At 41.1% G+C, this 22,014-nt stretch overlaps 1 protein-coding gene across 1 annotated transcript; it reads right to left on the bottom strand.

The window, feature by feature from the left end:
• Nucleotides 1-940: 940 nt before the first annotated feature.
• Nucleotides 941-20,031, bottom strand: itgb8 (integrin subunit beta 8). The gene is made up of 15 exons (XM_011480816.3): nucleotides 19,366-20,031; nucleotides 18,435-18,520; nucleotides 16,411-16,579; nucleotides 16,183-16,289; nucleotides 15,877-16,016; nucleotides 14,982-15,147; nucleotides 12,691-12,849; nucleotides 12,520-12,615; nucleotides 11,762-11,854; nucleotides 10,796-10,936; nucleotides 8,681-9,083; nucleotides 8,357-8,576; nucleotides 8,179-8,258; nucleotides 4,643-4,803; nucleotides 941-2,436 (listed from the first exon to the last, which is right to left on the bottom strand). The coding sequence occupies exons 1-15, from the start codon at nucleotides 19,451-19,453 to the stop codon at nucleotides 2,308-2,310; spliced, it is 2,238 nt and encodes a 745-aa protein (XP_011479118.1). The 5' UTR covers nucleotides 19,454-20,031; the 3' UTR covers nucleotides 941-2,307.
• Nucleotides 20,032-22,014: the final 1,983 nt, after the last annotated feature.

Here is a 22,014-nt window from a genome sequence, read left to right on the forward strand (position 1 = left end):
GTTATGGTATGGGGTGGCGCATGATATGGGTAAAGAACACAGATGCATTTCATTGACGACATTTTGAATGCACACAAATACCACAACACGAGCCTGAGGCAAATTGATGTCCCATAAATCCAAGAACAGCCCCCAATTTTGCAACATAACGTGAACAAGTGGCATATGTTGAACATGTCATAAGAACTTGAATGTGCTATATTGTTTTCTTCGTCATAAATATGTTAACTTTGAACATAAATGGGCATGAAATGCAAAGCTCCATGCTGCAAGGATCCCTACACAATTCTCTGGAAGCAAAAAACATCCCAGTTCTTGCATGGACAGCATAATTACCGGACATTGAGCGTGTTTGGGATAATTTGGATCGACGTAAACGACAGTGTGTTCCAGTTCCTGCCAATATCCTTGAAGACAAGTGAAGAGGAGTGGACCAACATTCCAACGTCCACAATCGATTTAAGAAGATTTTAGTAGAGTTTTATTAAATTATACCATGTTTAGTGTGAGCCACCTAAAAGGTTTTTCCTCATTGTTATTCTCTTCTTAAAATTCAAAAGAAGATTTTTCTGATTTTTATTTTTTGTTGTTGTTTTGTAAGACACAAATCATATATTTAACCAAAACAAAACCTCAAAATCAAGGTTTTAACCGCATTGTGGGGAAAGTGAATAGTTGCATTCCTACTAATAACCCACAAGATGTTAACACAAAAACAAAGTGAAAATGTGAACTTGTGCCATCATCTTAATGTTTGTGACAAATTTGGAAGTGCAAATGAATAAGCTATGAAGACTAACATATCAAAAATACACCACGGTTTCTAGAATAAGTCTTGTGACAACCAGCTCCAGTCTCCTCTAATATTTAAATGTTGTCATTTTTTGCCATATTTCTAATTTATGTTGTGGTAAAAGTAAAGATCTGAGGACTCATATAATATTTTTTAAAAATCTGACATTTTTATTGAAACGAAACCAGTTATTAAGAAGAGTCACATTAAATTACAGCAAACATATTTTAAAAAGTGCCTTCATAAATCCAAATTCAGTACCAAGTTAAATGAGATGATCATAAGCTACCTTATTGCTGAGTAATTCTTGTGGTTCTTCATATTTCCAACCACATTAGCTGTCTTTTATAAATTAGGAATTTTAATCTTATCAACAACCAAACTCACGAAAAGAATCCAAAATAAATAATCATTAGTGTTTCCAACTTACAGTAAAGTAGAGCAGCAAGTGCCGAAAACAGCACCGATTAACACAAAGAATCAAAAAGAGAAGGATCAAGCGCGCTAAAATGTCCATCCATGCCATGCACAATGTTCAAAGGGTTCTGACCATTTCTTTAAGTGTGCGACAATTGTTAAGAAAAAAAAAAACACTAGCTGTAATCTTCGGAATCTGCAGACGTCACAATATTTGGAGTTTGGTTATACATTTGATTGAATGTGCGTATTTTGAAACTCAAAAACACAAATCCCAGTCTTTGTTATTCCAGTGTTTGAATGATTTTCTTCTAAGTAGCTAATACACCATACACTGTCACAGCTCTCTGCTGCGACACCCCCCACTTTCAGCAGTATGATGCATTATTAAGTGCAAGTCTTCATATTATTGTCATTACAGTAAAAAAAAAAGTAAAAGTAATGTAAATTCTTCAAACCACACAAAGCAAATAAAAGTATTAAAACAATGAAGATTTAGATTACTAGAAGAGACGATATTGAAAGCATATGGAATCACAGGTGTGTCCTGAAAATTGATTGAGGTCATTATTGTGTAATATTCAAGAGAGAATGCCATTCGTTACCTTGACCACAAGGGGGCAGACTAAGACAGAGAGAGATGGTGCAGTGGGAGCGTGACCCCTCTCACTAAAATGATACCATCAATTGTAGTGTGTTCACTAAAATATAAATAAAAAAGCACAGACTTCATTCTTTCTCTCTCACACACACACACATATGCAATTTACTGTTGTTACAACAGTAACTGCTGCTAAAAAAGAAGAACAACCATCCTTTACCCTGTAGAAATTGTAGCGCGCTTGCTCCTACAGAGGAGAAAGAGGTGCAGGACTTGTGCTCTTTGTTTCTTCTCGGTTTCCGCAATACTGGCCAAAGTTAGTCACTTATTTTCACAATTCTGTGGACGTTCCGCAGCTTTGTTTTTTTTTTTTTTTTTTATCACAATCTCTGTGTGCATTTTTTTGTTGATGTGCCAGGAACTCAAAAGCAAGTTTGCAACTCAGCTCCCCTCTTGTGCATATCTGCTGGCTTCTTTTAAATGTTAGAAGACCTCCTCAGCACTGCCAGGGGTCACCAAAGGCCATTTTCGGAACCTGAATGTGCATCTCCAAAGGATGGTCGGGTGGGCGGTCTCTCCTGTAGGTTACCGTTTTCTCATTGGTCGTAGGAATGTATGATAGATCCTGAAGAAAGAGAAACAAGCAGAATAATCAGCACAAATCCTGAAATCTCCAAACAAGTAAAGCAGCTTAATGGCCTTGTGCTAGAGTGTTCACCGTGAGACTAGAAAGTCGTGAGTGCAAATCAACAGCCGAGTGATACCAAAGACTCCAAAAATGGGACAATGCTTGACACTCAGCATTAAGGGGTTGGATTGGTGCGGCTAAACCACCAAATGGTTCCTGAGCCTGGCTGTGTCTGCGGCTCACTGCTCCCCTCAGGGTATCCATGTTTTTAAAAAATATATCAGAAATTCTCTCACTCTTATTTCTTTTGCCATTTCTTAGGCTGCAGAAGGTTAAATCTCATAAATAAAAAGAAACTAATCTCATATCGGAAAATCCTTCCATGTGAAAAGCAGTTCGTTTACTTTTTGATTCCTCAGGATTGTAAAGAGCACCAGCTCAACTGACAGTGTGAGACTAAAAAAAGGAAAGGAGAATGCTGCCACTGTCACTTCATCCATACTGGAGCATCAGTTTGAAGACCCACGCCGATGAAAATAGTGTTTTTAACATGTTATTGTGGGATTTTTCTCATTAAGGACAATATAAAAGAAATTTAGGTTTAAAATTGCATTTCTGACTATTTCTTTATTCAAATCATTGTGAATAAGGAACAGTTGAAGGTAATTCCATTTGAAAAAGCTTGCAGTTGTGACGTAGAAGCTACAATGGGCTGGACACAAGCTCCCTGCTCCGCTCCATTCTGATGCATCCACTTGTAGACAAATAGATCTATGTCCATCTTAGTTTTCCGCGTCTGAGCTGGAATCTGGATCAAAACTGTACGGCTGGATAACTCCAATATGGTTTGCTGTATTTGCTGAGGGTGTGAGGGGCTGTAAGCTAGTGGGAGAGCGTCCAAACAGAGAGCTCTCAGCAACAGGGAGGGGAAGGGGGGTGGAGTTGCTGCATGTAAACAGTACCACCCACAACTCAGAGGCAAATTTCTAATAAACCTTTTCTGCTCTACAGAATTTATGTCCAAGAAAACAACAGTTTTTATTTCATTCAAGCCAAAAGTTACATTATCACAATTACAAGACCAATGGGAAAACTTTTAAAATAGATTAAAAAATAACTGGAGTGGGTCTTTAAACCCAGAGGAAGGGTTGATCTTGCAGGGAAGAATGAATTTTTTCAAGGACTTGAGTTCAAGAAAGTCTAAAGACTAATTTAATGCTAAAACAACTTTTTTATTTTTTTAGAGAAACTGATGTTACGGCTGAGTCCATGATTCTGTTTTTTATGCTTTTGGATTGTATTTTTTGTCTCTGTTTTTTCGGTCTTCCATCTGCCATCTTTGGTGGAAAGATTTGTGCCTAATTGTCCAGAGCACCTGATGGGGTAAGGATGTCCAAAGCAACATTCAAATACTGAGCATCCTCTGGTCCTTGAAAAATTTGGTATTTTTGTGTTAACAATTGCTTTTTTTGCTAAATAAATCCCAAATTACTTTAATTTGTAGGGTCTATGTAGTTATTGAGTCATTGATTAATGTTTCATTCTTTATGCCCTGGACTGGGTTGTAACACTAACACATATGCTAAAAATCTACACTTTTGGCCTAAAAACAATTAAGTAAGTGGTCAGAAACCTAGAAATATGAACTGAAGGTCTCAAATAAGGCTGGCAAAATGACTTCCTGATGGAAAAACAGCAGAAAATTTTCCAGTGTCAAAATTGGAGATCACTAATAACAGCAAAGGTCCCTCTTAAAACGAGCACACTTGATAAATTTCAAAATCCTCCCTGGTTGTGGCTTAACCAGCTGTTACAAATACATAGCAACTGATAAACCAATTATTTGTGCTTGTTATCTTAAAGGTCAATTAAACCGTATAAAAAGAAGAACTAGTATGTTAAGGGGTTCTAAAATGCACATCACCAGAACAAGACATTTCTATCCACATTTCCTTCTCAGAGTTGCTGCATGTCATTAAAAGGTCAAAAAATCAGAAAAACTGCTGATAGCGATCAGGGAGTTAAGAGGAAATGTAAAAAGCAGCTGTCCCTCCAAGGGCAGACGCATTTCACTGAACGGTCTTCATTACCATAAATATGCTCAACAATGACGCTTTCCCCTCATGTTACTGCAGCCTCCAGGGACATTTCCCCCCTCTTTTCCCTTTTCACTTTTGTCCACGAATGACATGTGAGAGATCACCTTTCCAGTGCAACGATAGCCCCCGTCCTCGGAGACCCCCTGGGACCGTCCCCTTTTCAGCAGCAGCAGCCGGGACACGGCCACCACCATCAGGCCACACAGCACTGTCAGCGCGCAGACGCTGAGGAAAGTTCTCACCAGCTGACCGCTGCTGGCGGACTCTGTGGACACACATTAGCACAGAAATGAAACTCTGTGGAGACCAAAAGAGATTCTCAACAAAAAAATGGACAACAGTTGTTCCAAAAATGAGATGTGTTTGTTTACAAAACAGAAAATAACTGAAGGTTAGAGATTAAATAGATAAAATAATATTAAAAGAATGAACAATTAAAAAATATATCATTGCTCCACTGTAATCAAAACATGCTAGTTAAACTCCCAACGGTTGTTAGGATAGGCTCCAGCAACCCTGTGATCCCGAAATGGAGTCAATGGGTGCTGAAGATGAATAGATAAACAAAAAGTCTCCAAAGACCCTTGGACACTTTAATTATTTATTTAATAAGTAATCTAACTTTTATTTCATCACTTAATGACATCCCCATGAATGGGTTAGAGACGGTAGCAGTGAGACAGAGACAAGAGGCTGAGATGGAGGTAGCGGAGATGAAGATGTTGAGGTTCTCCTTAGGAGTGACCAGGTTAGACAGGATAAGGAACGAGTACATCAGAGGGACGGCTCATGTTGCCTGTGTTAGCGACAAAGTCAGAGAAGCCAGACTGAGATGGTTTGGACATGTTCAGAGGAGGGATAGTGGATATATTGGTAGAAGGATGTTGGAGATGGAACTGCCTGGCAGAAGGGCCAGAGGACGGCCTAAGAGGAGATATATGGATGTCTTAACAGAGGACATGAAGTTGGCTAATGTTAGGGTAGAAGATGTCCATGATAGAGTGAGGTGGAAAACGATGATTCGCTGTGGCGACCCCTGATGGGAAAAGCCGAAAGAGAAAGAAGAATGACATCCCCATGAATTCCTTAGTTTTAATGTTTGCTTAAAAGGCGAACTTGGTTCGTCATTTTAAAAGTCCTTTTGTCATTTTACAAAAGAATGAAGCAGATAACGATGGAAAGAGGAGACAGAAACTCTTTAAAAAAAAGTGTAGGACCTTTTCTGGAAAGAATAATTCCATCAAAAGTCATTTTTCTACGGTGGCCCAGAAGTCCAAATTAGACTAACAAATCACTTAATGCAAAAACATATTTAAGATCACAACAACAATTAAAATAGCAAAATAAACAGTAATAAAAAAAAAAAAATTACATTTAAACATCAAAAAACAATTAAGTAAAATATACATTGAAATACTAAGTAAATCAAAATGATTTAGGGCCACCGTATTTCTCTGATAAAAAAAAAAAAAACTTTAGAAAGTTTGTGTCTTCAACTTCCAAAATGTCAGAAGTGGAATTTCCATATTTAATGTAATGCTTTCAAGCTAAATCCTAATTCTGAAGAAAGAGAATAAGGAAAAAATGCAATACTTTGATGAAAAGTACACATATTTTTTAAACATTTTTAACTACTAATACGAAAAGTAATTTCAGCCAGAGTAGCACACATGGAGAGTGCAGCCAGTGGTTGTTTTGCCAGTTATGCTGAACACAGCTGGCTGTGTATCTGCTGGTGAGCATGTGCGGATGACGGGCTGATTGGTCAAAACAAAGAGCCCAAAGAAGGCTTTGACATTTTCTAACGTGGTTACCATGGGGACCTGGCTCCTGCTGCACCAGGGGAGGAGTGGGTGTGAGCAGGAAGAGTGTCCCGTTGGGTGCTGGGAGGGCTGTGCACAATGAGAAGTGCTGTTCAAAAATTTGGAAGGAGGGTTAAAAACTGTAACTCTTGGACGTGCAGTGCTGTGTGTGCGCGTTTGTGTGTGTGTCATCCAGTCCAGGAGTGACTCAGCTGGGATTCAGCTTAGGTGTGTGTGTTTGTAAAAAATGAAGAAATCAAGCTGGAACTGAAGGTAAATGGGAAACACAGCTGTAACTGTGATACCTGGCTTACTGACTCAAAGACAACAAGTTGTGCAGCTTTGCAAGCAATAAAGTGCCACTAGAACAGCATGTGTGCACAGGTGTGTTACACTATAGTCTTGTGTTATTATGAAACTTGGTCTGCCAAGACCCTAATGAAGGCAGAGTCTTCTAAAATGGATTTAAACAAATTATCATATGTACCAAATTTTTTGGAGGATAAGTCATTTTATTTTATCATTTATTTTAATTTTTTTTTTGCATAGTTTGGCTGGGGGTGCAACCTATACTCAGGAGCAATTTATATATGATTTTTGATTAATAAATATTGGCTCACATATTCTTTATTTTCCCGCTAACAACCTGTTGCCCTTTAGCGTTTGTTTCGCAACCGATAACGTTTGTGATCACATTTTTGGACAACCAATGAGCAGCAAATGTGATGTGTTCGTTGATGAAAATTTGATGTGAAAGCAGCGTTACATTGGGCTTGGCAAATCTTTTTCAATAGCATCACACCTTTCTACCAAAAGTTCAACATATACTCCAGTGTGACTTAATTACTAATACTAATGCATACTCATGCATAATTCTCTTTTATGCATTTTTTCTGGTGCTGCGACTCGTACTCGGGAGCGACGTATAACTTGAAAAAAATGCCATGTAGGATGACATAAAGTTTCACAGTGAGAAATCCCTGCCTCGAATCCTGGCTGGGTCCTTTTTGTGTGGAGTTTGTGTGTTCTCCTGGTGCATGTGTCGGTTTTCTCCGGCCACTTTCTCACACAGTCCAAAAACATGCTTCATAGGTGGAATAGCTAAATGGCTAAAGTGCCACTATGTGTGCATGTGAGTGTGTGTTATTGTGTGGCCCTGTAACAGACTGATGACCTATGTAGGGTGTACCCCCCCCCTTATGCAAGTGTAGCTGGGATAGGCTCCAGCAACCCCAGAATTCAGCAGGTTCTGAAGATGGATGTATGTAAGTAGGATGACATAAAGCCTAAACAATATTTGAATTTAGTGTAAGTTCAGCAAGATAAGACAATTAATGTTTTGGAGTAACTTAATTTATCTCTTTTTTCCTAAATTGTAGTATTTTTGGGGGTGAACAACTTTTAAGACTTATATAAACAAAACAAAAAATCCTCTACTAGAAGGTTTTCCAAATCAGCGACTTTTTCACTACGTGTCAGTTTTTCAAATTACAACTCTAGAATATGATTGAAACATTGATAAATTGTGCATTTGTGTTTAGATAAACAACAATTACAATGTCATCATTGTGTCTTCTCTGCTTTTTCACACAAACAACAGAAACATTTATATTCATCTATCTTGAGAACCCACTGGATCCCGCTGCTGGAGCCAACCCAGCTACTGAACAAGGTGGGGTACACTTTGAACACCTGTCTGTTGCAGGGTCACACAATTACACCTATGGGCAATTTTGAGATGCCAATTAACCTATGAAGGAAGGAAGAAGACCAATGGGTTATGATGGGTTTGTCACATTGAAGCATATTATCATCAAGCAAAGTTGGGCTCAGATTACCTGATGCATTATCCATGTAGCTGACCATTGACACCTCTTTTTGCGAGAGTCCAAAAGAATGTAGGCAAGTCCCACTTTTACTAAAAAACAAAAACAAAAGAAAACATTCACAGTGAATCAAGGGTAAGATCTTGACTTTCATGTTAATTTCATGTCAAGATTTGAATTTCTCATGTACCAGTAAGATTGCCATGTGCTTTGACAAGTAGGACATTTCTCACAGAAGTCTCCATGCCGTTGAGGTTCGTCACACACACACTTTCCACATACACACTTGCCCTGCCCATTGCAGAGTAAACCATTTGAAAAGCAGGTAATTGTGGAGAGGGGACAGCCACAGTCATCACCGCTCCACCCATCCTCGCAGACACACTGTCCCAAAACACACACACCTTGACCTTAAGGACAGATGGAAAAAGGGGGAAATTAGTTTACAGGTGTTAACAATTTTCAAAAGTCTCATTATTACAAACTAGTTTTGATGTATTAGGGTTTTCCCTACCTGCACAGATTAGTCCCCCTTTGTATGGACAGGAGAAGTCATCTATTTCACAATATTTCCCTTGTATAGTCCCAAGTCTAACTTGGTCACACACACAGCTCCCACACACACACATTCCCCGCCCACTGCAGTCCACATCTGCACCGCTCGCTCTACAGCTCCTGCTTGGATCTGTGTTGTCATGCAGAAGATGCTCCTGCTTTGCACCATCTTGAGGCCCTTGACAGGGCAACTGTTCGTCTTCATGGCAATGCCCTGTTGTTCCGCATCGGCAGTGACATTTGGAACGGATCCTAACAACCGTCGACTCGTTGTAACCCACAGGGCGAACGATCACCCTCACGTCTTCATCTTTGCCATCATCAGCACAGGAGTGTTGACCGATGGTGATATTAAAGTAGACCTGCATGACAAAAACAGGGCAGTATTTTTAGCTTCGCATTGACAGAACACTTTCTGGACAGTAAATTCTTTAAAAATTGTGTTTTGGTGTTTTTAACATGTTCTTGTAGTAATTTTCTCAAGATGGAGAACACGCTCAAATTTGCGCTTTGTGTATTTCTTTATTCAAATCATTGTGAATTAAAAAAATGCTGTTTGAAAAAGTTACCCTATATTTTTGTCCTCATCTGGCATATTTAAATTTGGATTTGAGTTGGTAAATTTCTATCGTATGTTGATGGATGCTACATTACTGAAAGTATTTACTTTTTCTGTTCAAACCTTTGTTTGTTTGCAGGAATGACAGTAAATGAATGGCATCTCTTTGCCTGGTTACAACATCGATACCTCAATTTTAAACAGTACATAGGCAAAATCTAAATAGTTCTAAATAGTTGGAGTGACTCAGCATGAATAATTATCCTATTGATGTGGAAAACTGTGCACAACAAGACCTTTTCCTGATATTTATCACCACTGCGGAAAACTTCTTTCCATAATTCAGTTTAATCCATCCAAGGATTAAAGGATTGAGCGTTTGTCTCTCACCACAATGAAACAATTACAGAGCAATGATTTAGTGTCTTGGAGTTTAAGAAGGATCACACAAAGGTTACAGAAAAGAGAATGTCAGCACATTTATGAATGTGAAATAGAGAAACCAAAGCTACAATTCCCAGTGTATTCATATCTAGTGTATCTACATCTACATGTATTTATAGCCAAGTGCTTTTATGTTTTCCTTCAAATTGAAATATTTAATCATGCAGAGCAAATAGTCACAACAAACACTTTTAAAAACCCACTTTAATCCTCATTTGCTCTATTTTAAAGTGTTTCCAGTGGTCTTTTATAAATGATTATCCCATTTTTAGCCCAAATGATCTAGGACATAGTTTCTACAGAGCGGCAGTAGTTCATTAAAAATTTGCCTCTGAGCTGTGGGCTGGACTGTTGGTGCTGAGTAAGCCCGCCTGTACTTCCTGTCATCCATCTGTTTACGTGCTCTCCCACAATCTCACAGCCCCCCCACAACTCAACCTAACATCCGCAGTGAAACAAAAATGGCGAGAAATTTTTGAGAAGTTTAGAGCCAGATTCCAGCTCAGACGAGGGAAAAAAAAGACATACATTGATTTATTTGTCCACAAGTGAATCCATAGCAATGGAGCGGAGCAGAAAGCTTGTGGGCCGCCCAACGTGTTTACTAACAAATAGAACCTTTTACAAACAGCATTGTTTCGTCTGCTCCTGGTTTACAATTGAATAAAGAAATGCAATTTTAAGTTTAATTATGTTTTCTCCATCATGAGAAAAATGCCACAAAAACACAATTTTCCTCCAGGTCGGTCTTTAAGGTTATTTTCGTTATAAATCAAATGTCTCATTTGTTTGGATGGAGAGTCATATTAGGCAAGGCAAAGGTTTGAGGACAAAAAAGATCACGGAATCACATGGAAATGTTTTCCTGTTAAATACAGGCAATAATCCGCTCAACTTGGATTATTTAACAAATCTTCTCTGTCATGAAAGCTTTAGGTAATGTGCTTGTGTAGGTGTGTTCTTGCACGTCCAAACAATCCGAAACGGAGAAAAAAGGCTAAGAAACCTCTCTGTAAGTAAAAGTTCTCTTGATTGAATTTCTACAAACTGATACTCTGTAGGAGTGCTCACCGTCTGGTTTGGCTGCACTCCTGTGCAGCTCCAGCCTTTAGGCGTGGATCCATCGGGACACAGAGGAGACACAGAGACCCAGTATCTGCTGACTGCTTTGTCCTCCACTGACACAGACACCAACACCTCTGACAGCAGCCTCTGAGCGGGACAAAAGAAAGAGGGGGAATTAAATTTTAGCTTTACATGACACTAAAACGTCCAGTTTAATCTGATTTTGAGGTAGACTTAGATTAAATTCTCTAAAAGCAGCTCAATCATCAACATCACTAGAAAGCACTTCCTTTCTTTGTGCCTACTCTTCTTTTACAAATACCAGGGGGTTTATGGGTAAGAGGGGGTGGAGCCAAAAATAGAATCTTTGTCTCCGTCCATGATTAGGACACATGGTTTCCTTGGGGATCTGATACTGCTACAATGGCAGCTTCTGTTTGGACTCTGTTTGTGTGTGTGTGTGTGTGTTTGTGTGCACATATGTGTGTAGATGCATGCCCCAATCTGAGGATTCGGCAGATTCACAAGGCAAACAATGGAGCACTTTGCCGGAGGCAAGATTATAGTCGCAGACTGCTGCCAACTGAACTAACCCAAGGTCTCACGCACACAAAAGCACGCTGAAGCTTACCCCTCCTTAGCCTCTTGTCCTCATCCATGTTTTTCTGTTTGAATTGTTCAAAAACCTCATGTAATGGTTGTTGAACTCTCTGTGATGTAAAAAGTGTGTTGTTGTACCACAAAACGTGCACAGAAATTTAACATATTTGAGTCTAGATGTCTGTTGTTGTAATATTGGGCTAAAAAATTCAATTGAATTCTGGAGCTCTGTCTGCTAATCTGATGGTACTAAAAAGGCTGCAAAAGGAATAAGTAAAAAGAAAAGGTTCAACTGTGTTGCCACAACTGATTGGAGGATTCCTTTTACTAAGGGGAACACAATAGGACAGGGAGAATACCTTATATTCTTACCTTATATGCATCCACCACCAGATCTACCAGGCTTGGTGCTTGACGGAGGCTTAACTTTCCCAAGTAGGAACCAGGAAGTAGGCGCACCAGCTCCTAGAGGAACAAACACATGAATTTAAAGAATAGTAAGCAACTTAGTGGCCTTAAACTAGAGTATCCACCCTGACAGTGGAAGGTTGTGAGTTAAAAATCCATGATTGGTGGGACCCAATGCCTGCCTGCTTGACACTCAGCAAGGAGCTGGATTAAAACACTGCTCCGTCCAGGGGATGGGTCAAATGCAGAACATAATTTCACACATCCAAATGTGTGATATGGAACCCCTACAGGGACATAAACGTAAAAAGAAATAGTACTGGTTTCTCGTGCACCAAAAAGTGTCAAACCAAAGACTTTAGAACTTGTTTTAGGTCACATTCAGAGATGACATAATGGTGACGCTGGACAAGCAAAGCCACGATGTCTTTGTAGGCGAGTCTGAAGGTAAAATAAAAGTTAGTAAGTTCACATAATGTCATTTTCAGATGACTTACTGAAAAGGTCTCCTATATGCAGATGACCATTTATTTTCTGGTGTGCACAGATACTTTCTTGTGCGCAAGAGAAACCAGTACAAATCTTTTTTTACTTCTTACGTCTATGTCTCTTTAGGGGCTCCGTAGCATGACAACTAATGGGACTTTAACTTTAGTTACACTGGAATGTGGATCATCAGGTAAAACTATCTGTTCAAGGGTTGCATCTGAGGGACAGATTACCTCATACCACTGGTACCGCTGTTTATCCACAGCGAAGACAGAGTAGATATGGTTTTCAAGCAGCTTTTCAGACAACTGTCCCAAACTGGGATGATCCTATAAAGGAGAAAACCCAACGATGAGATATGTGTCAATCTACTCTTAATCTTGAAACTACTTCTCACTCCTCACCATCTTTGTGCTTCCTGTGTAAACATTGTTTTCCAAGTGACAAAGGCCATCATGTGGCACAACAATCCCTGCCAGCCGGCTGTCCAGGGCGAGGTGAGAGGGCTGGTCAGTCATTAGGAGCAGCAGACGCTTTGCTTCAGATCGCCAACCAACTGCATCCTTGATAGAAAAGTCACATTTAGGTATGGTGTGTTAGCTCCTAAGTCTTTAGGACAATAAAGCAACAATTTCACAACAGTTTTTCGTTTTAATTTGAATTAGCACACATGTGAATTGCTCCAGATAGAATTTGTGCTTGAACCAACACACTATGTGGACATTTGCTGCAAAGACTCTACTTTTTTTTATGCCATAATCACATGCACTCAGGTTGACCCATGAAACTGCTGTGGGTTTTTGGGGTGCTCGGGCCTGTGGAGGGTTCGACATCTACAAAGGAACGCAGGTGTGTTCTGCAGTTCCCTTGAGTTTTATACGGCCACCTTAAGAGTTGTCATAAAAAGGAAATGTATGACAGTTGTGTGTGTGATAAGCAGATTATAAAGTATTTGTCATACTACGTTCACACCAGGCTCAAAAATGTGCTATCAAGAGACTAAATTCAATCAGAAATCTGTGTTAATGCACGTAAATGCAAATTTTGGGCTTCTACATTCAAAACGTTTCGCATTCACACATCGCTACACACGTCACCACACACGTTTTTGAGTCTAGTTTGGGCCTCTAAGTACAAGACACGAGGCCATTGAATGCACATTGAAAGCTAAACCAGTTGAACTTTGACCAATAATAGTCTCGGGTTTGCTAGTGATGTATGGTCAGCATCCTTTGTTATTTTCTGAAGTGGCAACTGTTTGCAAAGTGATCATGGATGATGAATTAATAATTGCGTTTTGTGTCTTACCGTAATTCTATGGCACCAAGTCTCTCATAAATCGCAATAGAGCAGTGAAAGAAAAAGTCTGGCGCAAGATTCACAACATTTTGCATCAAACCTCTTCCAACTGTAGGGACATATGCTAGTATGCGACAGTCTAGTGTGAACACTGTATGCTAAAAGCGCCTTCAAGAATCTTCCTTTGGCTCATTCTTGAACACACATCACATGCCTGTTGTGTACGTAGCATAGGAATATTGTAAGTTACACGCAATTATGACCTACGAGTAATGCTGTTGTGTGATGCCCTTTTACGTAGCACTTCAGCTGGTGGTAAGGTACTGGCTCCTCCCTGACCGTAAACAAATGCTGCACACACCTATAAGACACCTGTAGGATGCCCGCACAAACTACACTCTAATTTCCTAATATGTAACAGTCAGGCTGCAGGCAAGGAGCGCACACTTACCTGAACAGCCCTAAAGGGCCCTTTGCACAGCACACAGGACTTAAGGGGGTGGAAAAAAGGAAAATCTGTATGACGTGCCTGTGTCTCGGATGCGGACAGTCTGCGTGCCCTGTACATGTACACCGCAGAGAGCCCATATCCATCCATAAGGGCAGTTGTGACGAAGGCCTAACGTGTGTCGTTGGCTAACAAGGTATGTACCTATCTATGTAGTGTGTTATGATTAAAAAAACAACAGTTATATGTAAGTTTTTCCCACTGGATTGCAATATCACACATGTAAATACCCTACAGTAAAAAAATAATGAAATGGCATGACAGGCTGTTTGTCGTTCATCTCAAACTTTTCTTAAAAACTCTCAGTCTAAGTAAAGTGCTGATGATTTTTTTTGGACTTAACATAGGGAGCTTGATAACTAACAGGACCTTTTTCACAGGACTCCATATGCTTCCCATTTTGAAGTTTTATGAGTGCGGTAAAAGAAAAATGCAGTGTCAAACTTTTCAGTCATCGGAATCAGATCTATTGCCGTTATGTTCACATTTTTCTGTAAAGAAGAAACAATTTAAAACAGCTAAAATCCCACGAGCTGACAGTGTCTCCTTTATGTCTTTAACCTCTGCAGAGACCGTGTGAGAAAATAAGAGCAAATGCGTGAGCAATTGAGGAAAGCTTATAAGTAGCTAATGGAGAATCTATTTCTGGCCTTGATGACCACCATGATGTTTCCCTGAAAACTGGTTGCTTCGTGCCCCCTTACATGGCGTGACTCAGCCCCAGTGTAAGCATTTGTGACTGTTTGTGTGCCATACTTCCACACTGATGTCTTCTGCTTAATGCTATTGCAGAGATAACGTTCAATGCTGAGTCAGAGTTCACCCATTGTCCCTGAACAAAAGCCCTTCTCAGTGTCATGCAGACACAACACTGAAGGCCCCATTCACCTGGCAGACAGCAGCTTGCAGCATGGCGTCCAGCCCTCCTTCAGGTGTGTCCATGTTACCAGAGATGCGCTGGCGCTTGATCGTACGCGTGAACTCGCTCATATTCCCAGTCATGCTGAGAACGTGGTGGAAACCGTGGGCCGGGCGACAGCGGATCTCATAATCGCTGGCGAGAAACGCAAAACAGTCTTATGTTTTAAGCTGCAACAGTCAGGAATGCAGAGCTGCTGCACTGCTTTACATGCACATCTCGTATTCATAATGCTGTCCTAGCATCCAAGTTTATGTTGACCACACAAGACCATCTCTACCTTGTCACTTCCTCTTTTTTTTAATACATTAATATTTTTTGTATCTTAAAAACATCTGAGAATTTTTTTTAAATTGTAAAGTGCAAAAAAGATAGAAAATATACTACATGTGTTTTTCATGTATCCAAATAATAAAAGAGGGCTGGACTGTTGTTGCAGAGTAAGCCTGCGCTCATTTTCCATCATTCCTTTGTTTACACTCTCTCCCGCTAGCTTACAGTCCCTCACAGGGTGAGCAATCTTGTAGCTATCCAGCCATACAGTTTAGTTCCTGATTCCAGCTCAGACGAGTAAAATAAAGACGTACATGGATCTATTTGCAATTGGATGCATCAGAATGGAGCGGAGCAGGAAGCTTGTGACCTGATGATTGTAGTTTGTACTTAACAACTACAAGCTTTTTTAAACTGCATTTTTTTATCTGCTCCTGATTTATGATTTGAAGAAAGAAATACTTAGAAATGTAATATTTAGCTTAATTTCCCTTATATATGCCCTCTATCATCAAAACAATATGACAAAAACATGTTAATAACACCAAAAACATAATGTTTATTGGAGTGCGTCTTTAACCAACCTCTTACCTGCAGGGGTTGTTGATCTTAGAAGGGTGTACATTGATGTAAGGTGACACAGGTTTATCCACAAACGAGCCAAAACCCAGCCAAAGGTCTGAGGTGTGCTGCATCATACGAAGAGACAAGGCCACACCCACCGTCTTCAACTACATTACAGATAGGGAGAGATCCAGGATGCACAAGAACACAACAGGAAAGATGAGAAAGAGAGTGTACCTCTTTGGTTCATTCTGAAATTTGTTCTAATAATCATCAGTTACAGATAATTACAGACTGCAGAACTTTGACTTAATACGAAAATGTAACATTTACGTGATCAAGGTTTTCCTGCATGGAGGCTGACACATCCACCAGGTAGTACAAGTCCACAGGATATCGCTCCAACTGCGTCACAGCTACAATGAAACTGGCCTCTGAACCTAAGAAGAGACGTACCCACACAATTTTATTAGTTACATTTGTCCCTGCTCTAAAACTGAAAAATAGTTGTTGCATGGGTGCTGGATGCATGAAAACATTTTGAATCGCAGGGGCCTTCACCTGGTCTGAGAGTGATGCTTATGTGCTGCGGAGACACTTGTGTCCTGGTGAGCCTGCCGACCTCCACCTTGATCTCAGACAGCTCCAGGAATTCTGGTCCACAGCCTCTCTTCTGCAGGTTTCCTGGCAGATCACAGCGATGGCTTGGCCCCACCTTGTCTAGAAAGTCCTACAGATCAAGAGATCAATCATCTGTTGATCTATTCTAAAAGCGTTCCCAGAGGTCTTTTGATTAGGATTTAACCAATTTTAGCCTAAAATCAAAATATGTGTAGTTTTCTGGGTTTTCTAGGACATAGCAATCCCTCTCTGTTTACAGGCTCTCCCACCAGCTTACAGCCCCTTACAGCCCCAACCTAACATGGTAAAAAAACGGCATGCAACATTGGAACTATCCAGACATAGTTTTAAGACAGATGCCAGCTCAGACGAGGAAAACAAAGACGTTTATGGACCTTTTGACCCATCACGTCAACAATGTGGGATGTCGCCTGTTGGTCAGAATTGACATAACATAGAATGAATTGCTCTTTTGCTGCTGAAATATTTTAATTTAGGGTGAAATCAAACTCTCTGGAGCAAATCTAAAGCAGGTTGACTAAAAAAAGATCCAGGTCAGGTGGACAATCTGTAATATAAAAAGTGGGCACGAAAAGCAGTTAATTGGTATCAGCCAAATCAAATTTGAGGTTTTGGACTCTGAAAAAGATACAGCTCCCGGTTAGAAACCACCTGGCTTGTCATCTGCAACTGAAACCACTTTCACTGTTGCTCCCTTTGGTTTCATTTTCTGTTGGCTTGTTTTTTGTTTGGCTTTGTGATGGATTGACACTGACATCAGAAACCTGGTTGTTCTATTATTTGATTTGAATGTTACTCATGCAGAAGAGGGTTTGTGTTTACTAAACCCAAATCCGCTGTCCAGATATCCCAGGAGGGAGTCTTAACTTTTACTTTCCCAGGAAGAAAACTGAAACCTTTCCGTCAAATGTCTCTCTCAAGCTTTAGCTTACTCTCAGCTGCTTCAGGAAGAGTCTCATGCCTTAAAGAGTTGGAATGAAGTCAAGATATTTTTTATCCTAAACTGGGATTGTATAGCATAATGAAAAGTACAAAAATTTCGGAAACATGTGACACTTATATTCGTTTCAGATCAACAGAGCACACTCTACATGACTGAATGAACGTCACCTCAACCTGAAAGCGATTTATTTTTATTTTTAGTCATCCTCTGGTAATAACCTGCCCTGTAATAACTCCTAACACAGACAGCTTTTCTGGGACTCCCCTTCCTTACCCCCTCCTTCCTTCTCCAGTCACTGAACATTAACAGCCTCAGTGAACGTGCATAATCACCAGCACTGAGACTGCTTTGTTTTCAGTGCTTTTCCAAGCATGACTGTGAGTTTGTGTGTGTTTAAAAAATTTCAGAGACGATTGAAATCCCGAGCCACTAAAACCCAGCCCTTTGAGATGACATCAGCAGAGTTAGCAAGGTGGGAAAGCACCTGAATGGTGGTAACACAAACTTTTTGTGTGTCCTCAGTTTTCAAACGTTTCTCAAAAATGTTCAAAAATTCTTAAGAAATAAATGAGATAAACATTTTTTTTCTGGAAGTTACACAATTTTCTATCATGTTTTTTTTCTGTTTTTTCTTTTCTCTTTTTTTTTTATGTTTGTGTGTTTGAGGGTGTGCTGGCATGCTCCAGGATGCCTTAAAACATCAACAAAGTGTGATTCAGAGGTGAGCTCTTCAAAAGACAGATGGACATGCAGGCTGAAAGGACAGATTCGGACAAACAAACACGCAGAAAGAGTGGCTCAGCAGGGAAACATTCACACACAGGTCTTGATGCAAACCACCAACCTCGACCATAGACATTATATTCTCGTCTGTGGATGCCATGCACGCTTTGGTGCGTGTCATCTGAGGAATGCTGCTGTAAGTCTGCCACGTTCCCACTGTTGTGCTTTCCTTTCTAACTTTTTTTTTTTTTGCACACATATGCGGACACATTCCTACCTCCTTGAAACACCAGGCGCATTGTGGTCCCCGTCTGAGGCAATCTGAGCAGGAGGTGACGCTGGGTGACCAACACACACTGGCACCTGCAGGCAGACGACAATGGGGATCCGTGATTAGCATATGAAAGAAAGTGCCATTGCTCATTAGCTGTGCAGGATGTGGATATTAAAGATTTTATGCCCAGTGTTTGATGAACCACTTAGCATCCTACACTGATTAGCTGTGGGAACAGAGATTTTTTTGGGAAGGTGAAACAGATCATCTCCCACACACACCAAGGATTTCTGAGTATTACTTAATCAGTGAAAGCTACCTACACACAAGCAGACTGCTGAAATATGCCTGCTATATTAAAGTGATTGAAGCAAATCCAGGTTTTTGGAGCAGATTCACTGGGTTGGAATGTACAGAGAATGGTTGCAGGTCTTTGCATCCCTAATAGGTCCATTATCATGTCTGTCTGACCCAAATAAAAGTCTGACCTGTCATACAGCAGCAGGATATGGTGACCCATTTCAGTTTTGCTTAGATTGATGGCTGAAACAAAAGGTCAGTGTGATTTAACGGTGCAGGAGAGAAAAGTTTGGGAATTCCCCATCTCTTATAAGCAGTTTTCAAGGTGTGCAGGTGAATGACTGAGGGAAAACTGTGACTGACTTAAAGGCAAAAGCAAGAACTGGTTCCGTAGTTTTGTCAGGTTTGGAAAGGATTGGCTCAGATTACAGCAGTTATACAGATTTGTGCGTCTTTTTTTCTTGACTACAGTAATTTGTTTAGGAGGTATGGCAATCTGGGTTTTTACACCATTGTAAGGTGAGGTCTAATAGTTTCGATTGTTGGTGTATAGTAATAATTTCTTTAATAAAACCCCTGATGATCACATGAAAAGCTGATTGTGCAGTGATTTATGTAAGGGACCCGAACTCACCGGTACTTGAAGCTTCTGCGCACCAAACCATGCAGGCGAGGAGGACACACAGAGGGACGCTGCCGTATGAGCGGAGCCAGGAAGTCATCCTATCCACACGGGGAGCTTGAAAGGTGGGATGCAGCGAGGACACAGCCGAGCAGCTAGTGGGAATGAACCGGGGGGATCTGCGCACCGTGCGTCCGCCGCCGCGCCAACAAAAGCCGGGAGTGTCCGATCGAGTCCCGGGACATTTTCATTCATTCAGCAACCCCTTTAATCCAGGAACGTAGGCTTTTCACATCCCGGATCCAATGAGCTTACGAGAGAGCAAGGTGAAGCAATCGCCGGGGCGCGCGCGGCTCCATGTATTTTCCAGGTGTAACCGAGAATGCCCTCTAACAGCTGACGACGGTGAGCGTCTCCTCCCGGGACAGGAGAGTCACGAGCGGGTACCAATCAGAGCCGGCGCCCTCCAGCATGCTGGTCTGTGCACATTACACATTGGAATTGGGAGAGGGGCCGTCTATTTAACCGGTGCGCCGGCTCCGGCAGGCGGATGTCATGGCAACGACGCGCTCCGTCCGCGCGCTATCAGAGTTAAAGAGACAAAAACGAGAGAGAGAGAGGGCAAGGAGGAGGGGGAAGGAGGAGAAGTTGTGATGTGCATTCCGGCCAAACCGTGGCCTTGAAATGAACACTTGTGTTTATATCTGAAGAACGCCCAATGAGGTCTCAGGAGGAAGAGGGGGGGGGGGGGGGGGGGGGGGGGTTTGCTGAAGTGCATAGATGGATTATGCGGGAGTGGGGGGCTCCTGCAGTGGGGATCAAAAGATGGTGAGGAAGAGCAGAGGGGGTCTTAATGCATTGTAAGCAGTTTCCATTGACTTGGAGTCACCCCCTCACTGCTGCTTCTTCACAAACAACCACACTGAAACAGAATGAGTAACCCATACTGGACTGTCCATCTCTGGCAGCAGATCTTGCTTGGCGTGAGGCCCAAACAGAGATTTTGAGTTAATGCCAGGAGTGCAGTATACTCACCAATTATCTACTGTGTTTGACCCTGTGTGTCCCTCGGGGATCTATCGTAGATCTCTGTTCATTCATCATTATCGCTCATTTATTTCCCAAATGAGGATTTCCAGAGACATCTTTAAGAAAACAATTGCCACAGTTGGCTCTGAGTGTACCATTGACTTTATGTGAGAACTAGAGTGAAGGACTCCTCCCCCCTCACGTTCCAAACAAGTAGTACCTGCTGTCTCCAAGAAGCCAAAATCCAATAGAGAAATCCTAATTTTTTAAAATATTTTTTCTGTAGTGCAGTTATTTAAGTTATGAACTGACAAATCAGATGCCTCAATCAAAGTAGGTGGTGCCTGCTGACCAACCATGTTCGAAATGTTTGATTGACATTCTCCTGACCCGCTTTCAAGTGTTAGGGGTGTGGACTTCCAACAAGCTCATTCCTGATTGGTTGCCATACAAACGTTGACTCAGACCAACTCAGACCAATCACTGCTTACTGACGACATCGGGCTTCAACATGGCGGCTGCCATATAGCAAAAAAACAGCAACTGAGTTGACTTCATTTGGTTGGTGTAGTCAGGAAGGTTCCCCTGTGTGACGTCACAATCATTCAATACAGTTCTCTTAAACTATGTTCACCCCGCCCTCGGCGACGCATGTTTAAGCGGTCACTTTCAGTAAAAGTCCATGTAAATTGCACTTAAATGCACGTTTTGGGCTTCACTGTTCAAAATTCTTGTGTTTACACATATAACTACGCACATTTGTACGAGTGCTTTCAAGCTCTATGTATAAAACATGCATTGGAAAGTAAACCATGACTTTGACAAATTTAAATCTGGTAGTGATGTATGGATGGCATCCTTTTTAAGTCATGGAAGTGCCAACTGTTTGAAAATTGATCATGAAAGAGAAATTAATATTTGCAACTTGTGCCCGGCCAAAATTACATGACACCAAGTCTTTCATATATCGGACTGGAGCTGTGAAAGAAAAAGCCAGAAGATTCGCAAGATTTGCACCGCTTCAATATTTCGCCCCACCTGTATGTGGTGGACATGCAATAGTAGACAGTGGAAAAATAAAAAGAAGAAGCAACTCCCTGTTCATCCAGTTTGAACACCATGGGCTTAATGGGGTTTCGAGAACCTCCATTTAGCAAGAACGCATGTCACATGACCGCAGTGAACGTAGCTGTATACAGTCTACGGAGTGTATGAAAACTTTCTTCTCTCTAGGCTGGGGGGGCAGCAAAACCTGCCTGTGTTCTTTGCCAAACGTTGGAATGGACCCTTGTGCAAACATCCTCTGTCCCATCAATGCTGCTTAGGATCAGTGTATTAATGACAGCTGTCATTGCTGTAAACCTGACGCAAACCACTCTTCCACTGCAGCAGTCCTCCCCCACCTTTCCAACCTCCACCAACTCCACCCCCTCCTTCTGTCTTACCCCCCACCCCCCTGGTATGTTTGTGTTAGCAGTCGGCTGGGCTTTCCATCACGCTGGTCTGGTCTCATCACTCTCCAAACACACACAGACACACACAGGCTGCTACAGTTGATGCCAACTTTTTCAAACATGGTTCCCAACATTTGTATAAACTTTCCTCTCCAGATGCAGATCACTCATATGATGG

Source organism: Oryzias latipes, chromosome 11 (assembly GCF_002234675.1).
Source record: "Oryzias latipes chromosome 11, ASM223467v1".
In the NCBI taxonomy this organism is placed as follows: domain Eukaryota; kingdom Metazoa; phylum Chordata; class Actinopteri; order Beloniformes; family Adrianichthyidae; genus Oryzias; species Oryzias latipes.

Bases quoted from the DNA above. Each gene is read 5' to 3' on its own strand.
- itgb8 (XM_011480816.3), bottom strand. From the start codon at position 19,453: ATGACTTCCTGGCTCCGCTCATACGGCAGCGTCCCTCTGTGTGTCCTC. The intron at 18,521-19,365 runs GTGAGTTCGGGT...GTCTGCCTGCAG, and splicing joins CGCAGAAGCTTCAAGTACCG to GTGCCAGTGTGTGTTGGTCA. The intron at 12,850-14,981 runs GTGAATGGGGCC...TTTTCTATCAAG, and splicing joins TGCAAGCTGCTGTCTGCCAG to GATGCAGTTGGTTGGCGATC.